The sequence below is a fragment of the Rattus rattus genome, chromosome 2 (assembly GCF_011064425.1).
Source record: "Rattus rattus isolate New Zealand chromosome 2, Rrattus_CSIRO_v1, whole genome shotgun sequence".
Taxonomy (NCBI): domain Eukaryota; kingdom Metazoa; phylum Chordata; class Mammalia; order Rodentia; family Muridae; genus Rattus; species Rattus rattus.
In genome coordinates, this window is record NC_046155.1 from 55,080,715 (window position 1) to 55,093,203 (window position 12,489).

General features: G+C 43.7%; 1 protein-coding gene across 2 annotated transcripts in view; it reads right to left on the reverse strand.

Annotated features, from left to right (window-relative positions):
* The window catches only part of Grk5 (G protein-coupled receptor kinase 5), a 199,532-nt gene that overhangs the window by 13,493 nt on the left and 173,550 nt on the right, over window positions 1-12,489 (reverse strand). For both annotated transcript variants that reach the window (XM_032892211.1, XM_032892210.1), the window contains 3 exons: window positions 5,486-5,676; window positions 2,802-2,839; window positions 1,215-1,304 (listed from right to left, as the gene is read on the reverse strand). In XM_032892211.1, coding sequence (XP_032748102.1) covers window positions 1,215-1,304; window positions 2,802-2,839; window positions 5,486-5,676 — 319 coding nt within the window. The remainder of the gene's footprint in view (window positions 1-1,214; window positions 1,305-2,801; window positions 2,840-5,485; window positions 5,677-12,489) is intronic.

Consider the following 12,489-nt stretch of genomic DNA (forward strand, 5'->3'; position numbering starts at 1 on the left):
ATTTGTACGTCTGCCCATCTGTCCTTCCATGATGCATATATCCACCATCCATTTATCCATCCCCCATCTGAGAAGCTCCTTACAGGTGTCATAAGGGAAGTGAACTATGTTTTCAGATAAGAATGAAAACCTTGTATAGATGGACTTCATCAACCTGGATCAGATTTATTCCCGATGTATTTATTTTGAAAAAAAAAATTTTCCTGGTGGAATACAATCAGTGCACAACAAAGCATAATTACATTGAAATTCAAGTTATGGTAGTGTAATTCCTTCCAAGGAAATAGGTTCTAGAGATAGGCTACCTGTTCTAGCTTAAGGGCCTAAGGGCCTGGCCTGGTCTCAGTCAAAGAGATAACATAGAGGTCATTTGGGCTTATTAGCCCCCTCTGATCCTGGTTATAGGAGCTTTTGGGGAGCTTCTGGCTATAGGAGTCATTTAGATTTCTAGCTACCTCCAGTCCTGGTTGTAGGAACTTGATATGGCCTGGCTCAGCAGATAACACCAGGCTCTTAACCACTTCCAATTCTCAGCTTTCTGGATGGAAGAACAGGTTTTTCATCTTTCCCACTGGAAAGACGATCCCATTTGTCTAACATTCCTGGTTTCTCTGCAGATTTGTGGGTATAAGAACCTTTGTGCTATGAACCCAACACCTATCCATCTATTCTCTATATAGCTCTCAGACTTACCAGATCTACCAGAACTCTCACCGTCACACACACACACATATCCCAGTTTGCCAAGTGTTTTGTTGTCTGGGCCCTCAAAAACCAGAGATAATATATTGAATGCTGCATATCATCTGCGGGTGCAGGCCTGGGCAGAGGGCAATTGGGGCTGGGTCTAGAACTTTCAGGGAACTCTGACATCCCCTAGGATCTTCTCAGGAGTCTCCTCAAAAAGGTATCTCTATTGGACACTTCATCCAAGTAGACCCTACTTCAATAAGGGCTCCCCTAGAAATGCTGGTGTTAGGCTCTGGTCACCAAACTCCTAGGGTGGCTTGTTTTTGAGACCTAGGTTGGCCTGTGCTTAGGGACTACAGAGAACTCAGTTTAGGTCACACCTTTAGTCCTAGTGTACCACCCTACCAGGTATTTCTGTGGAAGACCAGCATAGCAACTCTGACCAGCAAAACAAAAACTGGGGGATTTGGGAACAGATGCCCTTGGGGAGGCTCAGTGTGTGATAGGCACAAGGTATTACTCACCCATGTAGCCAACAGTGCCTACCCGGCCACGGATAAGGTCTCCCTCAGGGATCTTCACAGCCAGTCCTAGGTCTGAGATCCTGATGTGGCCTGTTGGGGACAGCAGGGTTAATGGGTTCCTGAGGTCATGTGGACACCCTGGTCAGGGCCACAGACTTTCTAGGCTTCTGTCCAATGAAGATGTGACATTGGTCTGTTCTCTCAGGGTAACCGTTTAACGAGTATAAGTAAGATGTGTAGAAACTGCACACGATGAGGGAAATATTAATAAAGATGCAGAAAGACGCTTGGACAAGGCTGGCCACTGGCCGACCTGACACACTTAATGCCCCAATGAGCTTCCGGAAAGGCTGAGGTCACAGAGTTTAAAATGTCCTGGCTGATTCAGTGGTTGCTTCACAGGAAAAATATGAGGTTCTTGACATTTTGCAACAATTTGCTTAAGGGGAAAAAATTGTAAAGCAATTTGGGAAGCCACTCCCTGCCTTCCTGATTGGTCTTTGGAGGTGGTTTGTTTGTTCCCCTTCAAAGAGATGGAGAAATGAGAAGGGTGGTGCCTGGCCTGGAATCTGAGTTCAGAGTCTACTCCCAAGACCCAGGCAGCATCACACTGAGCGTTCTATTTCTATCTCTGTCACACCTTCTAGGCAGGGTGATGGCTACATTTCATACTCATGATGGAAAACATGCCTTTGTCCATAAATGCCTGTCGGGCCTGAGTGGCTCAGATGGCCTGTGAGTACCAGCAGTGGACTGCCCCTTGTGGGGCTTCAGTGTGAGTAGATAATAGAACACATGTAGCCTGGACCTCCCAGAGGACCCTGTGCTCCCCAGTCCTCCTCACATAGCTCTCTCCAGGTCACCAATTGTGGGTGAACATGCTGTGTGTCCCAAGAATATGCAGAAGACTTGGTGTTACTGTCAAGGTCAAGCTGGTTCCTCTGAGCCCTCAGGCCTATTATACACAAGATAGACACTTGGATGCCACCTCTCCTATGGAGATGGGAAGAGCTAGTCAGGTACACGGGAAAAGTACTCTGTAGGCATGAGAGACTGAATGTGTGAGGAGCTGCTTCCCACATGCTAGCACCCAAGAGCAAGTAATAATGATAGTGCACAAATAATGACATATTTATAGCTGGTTAGTGTCAACAGCTGTTTTCATTGGGCCATCATGAAGTACCCTCACCATGCACGTATGCATGTGTGTGTGTATGTATGTATGTATCTATGTATCTATGTATGTATGCATGTATACATGTATCCTCTCCATAGTGGTCAGGATAGTCCTGAGGACTCTACCTCACAAACAGAACAAGGAGCAAATCAAATAGCATGGATGCTCAGTGATGACGCTGGCTCTGATGTCACAGTAAACTGAGCTACTCCGCTTCATGAAGTAGGAGCCTCCCTCAGGCCGAAGAGTAAGGTACAGGAGAGAGGTCCTCTGTCCCATGGACCTTCCCATGGTCCTGGCCCCACCCCTCCATTCCTAAGAGCCTCCGCAATCCCTTGCTCTGAGTATCTTGTAACACTAGTCTCAGATACTGAAAAGACCCCCCCCCCGTTTTCCAGTCCCTGACTTACCATAATCATCCAGCAAGATGTTTTCTGGTTTTAGATCTCTGCAAGATGAAAACAACAGGCATCTGAACATGGCCATTCCAGGCAGTAGGCCTAGGTATCAAAAGTTATCTGCCTCCTATCTCTGGACTGAGGTAGTCTGGTTTCTCTAAGTTAAGACCATTATGGGCTTATTTTTCTCCTCCAGGTAATTTAACATAAATGTTGGGGTTTGCCATTGGCTAGGGGGTTAGTAAAGGCCAATTCTGGTGCTTGTCCTTTACACAAGTAGTTCAGGGGGCAGAGGATACTGGCTAGTATGGTCAGAGACTCCCTGGAGGAAGAGGCTTCCCTGGGAAGACTGGACATCACAGAATAGCCTGCGGTCAGAGCAGGTCCTGGAAATAAGTCACAAAGTCCAGAGCATCAGCTCTACCACTGGGAAGAAAGCTGTAAGGTAGAGATAGACTAGAGCAAACATTCCTCCTATAGTTGGAGCCCCAGGGAGCTGGCATATCTAAGTCCAGCTGTATCAAAGCCTGGGAAGCAGCTCAGGCAGAAAACACAGCTGCCAGTACAATGGGGCCGCTTCACCTTATCCCCAATATCTCCTTTCCTCAGAGACAGGATCTTACTCATAAAGGGGAACCTCTGTCTTACTAGAGAGAACATGCAGAAGACGCTGGATTTCCCAGTAAACGCTGGGTAAAGGAGCAGCTTAGATGGGGGTAGGTACCACGTTGTTACATCCCAGGAGTGATAATACTGGCATCTGGATGGAGGCTCCAGTTCTGCACCAGCCAGCTTCGTTTACCTAATGGCAGGTGTCCTTGTGGGTGGTTCATGTACCCTAATCCTGGGCATTCTTACCAAATGAGGTGGGTATTTTACATATCCTTTTTTAATTATAAACTGCCTTTGCTGATTTAAATCATTTACATGGGTTTCTTTTGATATGCTAGTAATTCTAAATAAGGACAAGAACTCTCACCTCAAGATACCAGTGGCCATGTGTTGGAAACCACAGCTTGTCAGAAACCACCAGACAGGATCAAATTCACAGACAATCCAGAGTAGGAGGTCAGGACAAGGAGAGATACCTCAGGCCAGTGGTTCTCAACCTGTTATTCTCAACCCCCTTCGGGGCAGGGGTTAAGTGGCCCTTTCACAAGGGTTGCTTAATACCATCAGAAAACGCAGTGCTTACCTTACAATTCGTAACAGTGGCAAAATTAGTTATGAGGTAGCAATGAAAGCAAGTTTGGTTGGGGTCACTACACGAAGAACAGTATTAAGGGTAAAAGCGTTAGGAAGGTTGAGAACCACTGCCTTAGGTCTTAGTGTTGCCCTAGAAGAAAGGAATGTGGAACTCCAGGGTTGCCCACCCAACTCCTTTCTTTTAAATAAAGACAATCAAGGAGGCTCTTTGTTTTCAGCCCTTAGCGGGAATCTTCTAACTTACTTCAATTAAAAAAATAAAAAACAAATCCCAGAAACACAGGGACTAGAGTTTGGAGCCATGGAGAACATTCATTTGTAAAAACCTCTTGGAGTACCAAGATAATCTTTACCCAGAAATCCATGTAACGTCAACAGACCATGTGGGTGCCTGAGTGTCTGTGAGGACTGCAGGGTCCCTATGCTGACAGTGCCCAGTGACTAATAATATCACTCAGTCCCTACCTTTCAGGCACTTATCACAGTTTTTTAAACAGACGGTGGTGGAATTTAATTTGCTACAACAATTGTATTCCCGTAGATCCCTTGAAAAATGTGATGTAACAACCAATAATCAAAACATCAGTCCCTTCTCCTGAACACATAAGGGAGTAAGACAATATTTATTCAAAATGCAGTAGGGGAGGCAGGAGAGATGGTTCAGTGGTTAAGAGTATTTAATATTCTTCTAGAGGACCAGAGTTTGGTTCCCAGCACCATATAAGGTAGCTTACAATTATCTGTAATTCCAGCTCCAGGGGAGCCACTGCCCCTTCTAGACTTAGCAGGTATGGATGCAGACAAACCCACGAACACATACATGTGTAAGTTTAAAAAAATAAATAAATAAAAATAATGTATTGGGTGTGGTGGCACATGCCTTTAATGCCAGCTCTCTAGAAGCAGAGGCAGACAGACCTCTCTGAGTTCGAGAACTGCCTGGTCTACATAATGAGCTCCAGGCCAGTTCCAGGTCTACATAATGAGACCCTGTTATCAAAAATATAAAATAAAATAAAAAAAAAGTTCAGGAGCGGCAACAAAGCTTTAAAAAATCCTCTGCACTCTGAGGATACCATGAAGCCCTGCTCCCTGTGAGAAGCATTTTGGTATGGGGTTCTATAGAGTCCAAGCCATGGCGGTATTGAGAGGGAAGGAAGGTGAAGGTTAGAGCGGATTCAGGATTGGGTATGGCAGAATATGTGATGTCCTTGGACAGTGACCCTCCACACATCTCCCTGAGACTGATTCCAGATAGTAGTTACCAGGATCCTCTGAGTGGGAAAAGGATGACAGGGTGGCAGTGATCACAGCCTCTCCTTGGAGGAGGAATTTGGAGAATATAATTTTACAAGGTTGATTTCTCTAATCATTAGAGACCAGAGACACCATAAGGAGAGTGGTCCATCTCACTAGCTGAGTTCCTGGGGATCCTGGGACACTGCTGGAGGGATGCAGGGGCCCAGCCAGAGTCTGGGAACACTGCTCACCTATAGACAGTGTTCTCACGGTGTAAGTCTTCCAGGCCACAGAGGATCTCAGCTGCATAAAACAAGGCTCGCTCTTCCTCAAAGCCAGGATTTCCCATGTTGTAGATGTGAAACTTCAGGTCACCCCCATTCATAATGGTCAGAACCAAGCACAGCGCATCTTTGGTCTCGTAGGCATAGGCCAGGTTGACCTGAGAACATAAGAGCAGCATTACAGTGGGGTCACAGCAACTGTCACCAACTGATATCTCCTTCACTGGGATCAATAAAGCTGGGAGGTAGGGAAGTGGAGGGTACAAAGCAGCTCATACCCTGTGCCTACACCTCCTCTTGGTTATCCTGCCTGCTTTCTCTCATACCCAGTGAAGAACCTGTGCACTGATCTTCTGATAATTGGCTTAAAGTAAAGGGCTGAAAGGGACATGGGCCGGTAGAACCCTGTCCTTCCAGAAAATCTACCAGGGTGATGACAGCTCCCATACCAGAAAAGCATGTGAGTGCATAAGTTTGTTAAAACTAGATGTTGCACTCTCTGCTCCCAGAACCCGTGGGAGAGATACCTTACTGCCTGGTCGGGTGGGCACTCCTGAGGCTGCAGAGCGGAAGAGACCACCAACACTGCCCACCCCTGCCCACATCCCTGACCCAAGAGGAAACTGTACAAGGCCTCTGGGTTCCTGTGGGGGAGGGCCCAGGAGCGGCAGGAGCCCTGCCTGAGACACCGCCGGAACCTGAAGGAAACAGACCGGATAAACAGTTCTCTGCACCCAAATCCCGTGGGAGGGAGAGCTAAACCTTCAGAGAGGCAGACACGCCTGCGAAACCAGAAGAGACTGCTCTCTGCACACATTACTGATTCCAGAGGAAAACACCGGAGGCCATCTGGAACCCTGGTGCACGGAGGCTCCCGGAAGAGGCGGCGCAGATCTTCCTGGTCGCTGCCACCACGGAGAGCGCGTGGGCAGAACCCCGAGAGCGAACTCGAGCCTCGGGACCACAGGTAAGACCAACTTTTCTGCTGCAAGTGACCCTGGTGAACTCAAGGCACAGGTCCACAGGAACAGCTGAAGACCAGTAGAAAGGAAAAACTACACGCCCGAAAAGCAGAACACTCTGTCCCCATAACTGACTGAAAGAGAGAGGAAAACAGGTCTACAGCACTCCTGACACACAGGCCTATAGGACAGTTTAGCCACTGTCAGAAATAGCAGAACAAAGTAACACTAGAGATAATTTGATGGCGAGAGGCAAGCGCAGGAACCCAAGCAACAGAAACCAAGACTACATGGCACCATCGGAGCCCAATTCTCCCATCAAAACAAACATGGAATATCCAAACACACCAGAAAAGCAAGATCTAGATTCAAAATCATATTTGATCATGATGCTGGAGAACTTCAAGAAAGACATGATGAACTCCTTAGAGAACAAGTAGAAGCCTACAGAGAGGAATCGTAAAAATGCATGAAAGAATTCCAGGAAAACATAAATAAACAAGTAGAAGCCCATACAGAGGAGACACAAAAATCCCTGAAAGAATTAAAGGAAAACACAATCAAACAGTGGAAGGAATTAAAAATGGAAATAGAAGCAATCAAGAAAGAACACATGGAAACAACCCTGGATATAGAAAACCAAAAGAAGAGACAAGGAGCTGTAGATACAAGCTTTACCAACAGAATACAAGAGATGGAAGAGAGAATCTCAGGAGCAGAAGATTCCATAGAAATCATTGACTCAACTGTCAAAGATAATGTAAAGCGGAAAAAGCTACTGGTCCAAAACATACAGGAAATCCAGGACTCAATGAGAAGATCAAACCTAAGGATAATAGGTATAGAAGAGAGTGAAGACTCCCAGCTCAAAGGACCAGTACATATCTTCAACAAAATCATAGAAGAAAACTTCCCTAACCTAAAAAAAGAGATACCCATAGGCATACAAGAAGCCTACAGAACTCCAAATAGATTCGACCAGAAAAGAAACACCTCCCGTCACATAATAGTCAAAACACCAAACGCACAAAATAAGGAAAGAATATTAAAAGCAGTAAGGGAAAAAGGTCAAGTAACATATAAAGGCAGACCTATCAGAATCACACCAGACTTTTCGCCAGAAACTATGAAGGCCAGAAGATCCTGGACTGATGTCATACAGACCCTAAGAGAACACAAATGCCAACCCAGGCTACTGTATCCTGCAAAACTCTCAATTAACATAGATGGAGAAACCAAGATATTCCATGACAAAACCAAATTTACACAATATCTTTCTACAAATCCAGGACTACAAAAGATAATAAATGGTAAAGCCCAACATAAGGAGGCAAGCTATACCCAAGAAGAGGCAAGAAACTAATCGTCTTGGCAACAAAACAAAGAGAAGAAAAGCACACAAACATAACACATCCACGTATGAATATAACAGGAAGCAATAATCACTATTCCTTAATATCTCTCAACATCAATGGCCTCAACTCCCCAATAAAAAGACATAGATTAACAAACTGGATACGCAACGAGGACCCTGCATTCTGCTGCCTACAGGAAACACACCTCAGAGACAAAGACAGACACTACCTCAGAGTGAAAGGCTGGAAAACAACTTTCCAGGCAAATGGTCGGAAGAAGCAAGCTGGAGTAGCCATTCTAATATCAAATAAAGTCAATTTTCAACTAAAAGTCATCAAAAAAGATAAGGAAGGACACTTTATATTTATCAAAGGAAAAATCCACCAAGATGAACTCTCAATCCTAAATATCTATGCTCCAAATACAAGGGCACCTACATACGTAAAAAAGAAACCTTACTAAAGCTCAAAACACACATTGCACCTCACACAATAATAGTAGGAGATTTCAACACCCCACTCTCATCAATGGACAGATCATGGAAACAGAAATTAAACAGAGACGTAGAAAGACTAAGAGAAGTCATGAGCCAAATGGACTTAACGGATATTTATAGAACGTTCTACCCTAATGCAAAAGGATATACCTTCTTCTCAGCTCCTCATGGTACTTTCTCCAAAATTGACCATATAATTGGTCAAAAAACGGGCCTCAACAGGTACAGAAAGATAGAAATAATCCCATGCGTGCTATCGGACCACCACGGCCTAAAGCTGGTCTTCAATAACAATAAAGGAAGAATGCCCACATATACGTGGAAATTGAACAATGCTCTACTCAATGATAACCTGGTCAAGGAAGAAATAAAGAAAGAAATTAAAAACTTTTTAGAATTTAATGAAAATGAAGGTACAACATACCCAAACTTATGGGACACGATGAAAGCTGTGCTAAGAGGAAAACTCATAGCGCTGAGTGCCTGCAGAAAGAAACAGGAAAGAGCATATGTCAGCAGCTTGACAGCACACCTAAAAGCTCTAGAACAAAAAGAAGCAAATACACCCAGGAGGAGGAGAAGGCAGGAAATAATCAAACTCAGAGCAGGAAATCAACCAAGTAGAAACAAAAAAAGGACCATAGAAAGAATCAACAGAACCAAAAGTTGGTTCTTTGAGAAAATCAACAAGATAGATAAACCCTTAGCCAGACTAACGAGAGGACACAGAGAGTGTGTCCAAATTAACAAAATCAGAAATGAAAAGGGAGACATAACTACAGATTCAGAGGAAATTCAAAATATCATCAGATCTTACTATAAAAGCCTATACTCAACAAAACTTGAAAATCTGCAGGAAATGGACAATTTCCTAGACAGATACCAGGTACCGAAGTTAAATCAGGAACAGATAAACCAGTTAAACAACCCCATAACTCCTAAGGAAATAGAAGCAGTCATTAAAGGTCTCCCCAACCAAAAAGAGCCCAGGTCCAGACGGGTTTAGTGCAGAATTCTATCAGACCTTCATAGAAGACCTCATACCAATATTATCCAAACTATTCCACAAAATTGAAACAGATGGAGCACTACCGAACTCCTTCTATGAAGCCACAATTACTCTTATACCTAAACCACACAAAGACCCAACAAAGAAAGAGAACTTCAGACCAATTTCCCTTATGAACATCGACTAAAAATACTCAACAAAATTCTGGCAAACCGAATCCAAGAGCACATCAAAACAATCATCCACCATGATCAAGTAGGCTTCATCCCAGGCATGCAGGGATGGTTTAATATCTGGAAAACCATCAACGTGATCCATTATATAAACAAACTGAAAGAACAAAACCACATGATCATTTCATTAGATGCTGAGAAAGCATTTGACAAAATTCAACACCCCTTCATGATAAAAGTCCTGGAAAGAATAGGAATCCAAGGCCCATACCTAAACATAGTAAAAGCCATATACAGCAAACCAGTGGCTAACATTAAACTAAATGGAGAGAAACTTGAAGCAATCCCACTAAAATCAGGGACTAGACAAGGCTGCCCACTCTCTCCCTACTTATTCAATATAGTTCTTGAAGTTCTAGCCAGAGCAATCAGACAACAAAAAAGGAGGTCAAGGGGATACAGATCGGAAAAGAAGAAGTCAAAATATCACTATTTGCAGATGATATGATAGTATATTTAAGTGATCCCAAAAGTTCCACCAGAGAACTACTAAAGCTGATAAACAACTTCAGCAAAGTGGCTGGGTATAAAATTAACTCAAATAAATCAGTAGCCTTCCTCTACACAAAAGAGAAACAAGCGAGAAAGAAATTAGGGAAACGACACCCTTCATAATAGACCCAAATAATATAAAGTACCTCGGTGTGACTTTAACCAAGCAAGTAAAAGATTTGTACAACAAGAACTTCAAGACTCTGAAGAAAGAAATTGAAGAAGACCTCAGAAGATGGAAAGATCTCCCATGCTCATGGATTGGCAGGATTAATATAGTAAAAATGGCCATTCTGCCAAAAGCGATCTACAGATTCAATGCAATCCCCATCAAAATACCAATCCAATTCTTCAAAGAGTTAGACAGAACAATTTGCAAATTCATCTGGAATAACAAAAAACCCAGGATAGCTAAAACTATGCTCAACAATAAAAGGACTTCTGGGGAATCGCTTATCCCTGAACTCAAGCAGTATTACAGAGCAATTGTGATAAAACTGCATGGTATTGGTACAGAGACAGACAGATAGACCAATGGAATAGAATTGAAGACCCAGAAATGAACCCACACACCTATGGTCACTTGATTTTTGACAAAGGAGCCAAATCCATCCAATGGAAAAAAGATAGCATTTTCAGCAAATGGTGCTGGTTCAACTGGAGGTCAACATGTAGAAGAATGCAGATCGATCCATGCTTATCACCCTGTACAAAGCTTAAGTCCAAGTGGATCAAGGACCTCCACATCAAACCAGACACACTCAAACTAATAGAAGAAAAACTAGGGAAGCATCTGGAAGACATGGGCACTGGAAAAAATTTCCTGAACAAAACACCAATGGCTTATGCTCTAAGATCAAGAATCGACAAATGGGATCTCATAAAACTACAAAGCTTCTGTAAGGCAAAGGACACTGTGGTCAGGACAAAACGGCAACCAACAGATTGGGAAAAGATCTTTACCAATCCTACAACAGATAGAGGCCTTATATCCAAAATATACAAAGAACTCAAAAAGTTAGACCGCAGGGAGACAAATAACCCTATTAAAAAATGGGGTTCAGAGCTAAACAAAGAATTCACAGCTGAGGAATGCCGAATGGCTGAGAAACACCTAAAGAAAAGTTCAACATCTTTAGTAATCAGGGAAATGTAAATCAAAACAACCCTGAGATTTCACCTCACACCAGTGAGAATGGCTAAGATCAAAAACTCAGGTGACAGCAAATGCTGGCGAGGATGCGGAGAAAGAGGAACACTCCTCCATTGTTGGTGGGGTTGCAGACTGGTACAACCATTCTGGAAATCAGTCTGGAGGTTTCTCAGAAAATTGGACATTGAACTGCCTGAGGATCCAGCTATACCTCTCTTGGGCATATACCCAAAAGATGCCCCAACATATAAAAAAGACACGTGCTCCACCATGTTCATCGCAGCCTTATTTATAATAGCCAGAAGCTGGAAAGAACCCAGATGCCCTTCAACAGAGGAATGGATACAGAAAATGTGGTACATCTACACAATGGAATATTACTCAGCTATCAAAAACAACGACTTTATGAAATTAGAGGCAAATGGTTGGAACTGAAAATATCATTCTGAGTGAGCTAACCCAATCACAGAAAGACATACATGGTATGCACTCACTGATAAGTGGCTATTAGCCCAAATGCTTGAATTACCCTAGTGGCCTAGAACAAATGAAACTCAAGACGGATGATCAAAATGTGAAGGCTTCACTCCTTCTTTAAAAGGGGAACAAGAATACCCTTGGCAGGGAAGAGAGAGGCAAAGATTAAAACAGAGACTGAAGGAACACCCATTCAGAGCCTGCCCCACATGTGGCCCATACATATAGAGCCACCCAATTAGACAAGATGGATGAAGCAAAGAAGTGCAGACCGACAGGAGCGGATGTAGATCAACCTGAGAGACACAGCCAGAATACAGCAAATACAGAGGCGTAATGCCAGCAGCAAACCACTGAACTGAGAAGGGGACCCCGTTGAAGGAATCAGAGAATGAACTGGAAGAGCTTGAAGGGCTTGAGACTCCATATGTACAACAATGCCAAGCAACCAGAGCTTCCAGGACTAAGCCACTACCTAAAGACTATACATGGACTGACCCTGGACTCTGACCTCATAGGTAGCAATGAATATCCTAGTAAGAGCACCAGTGGAAGGAGAAGCCCTGGGTCCTGCTAAGACTGAACCCCCAGTGAACTAGACTGTCGGGGAGGGCGGCAATGGGGGGGGGGGGGGGAGGGGAACACCCAAAGGGAAGGGGGGGGAGGGAAGGGGATGTTTGCCAAATGTACATAAGAAATACTCAAGTTAATAAAAAAAAAAAATAAAAAAAAAAAAAAAAAAAAAAAACTAGATGTTGCCTAGTTGGCTAGTCAGAAAAGCAAGGCAGAGTGG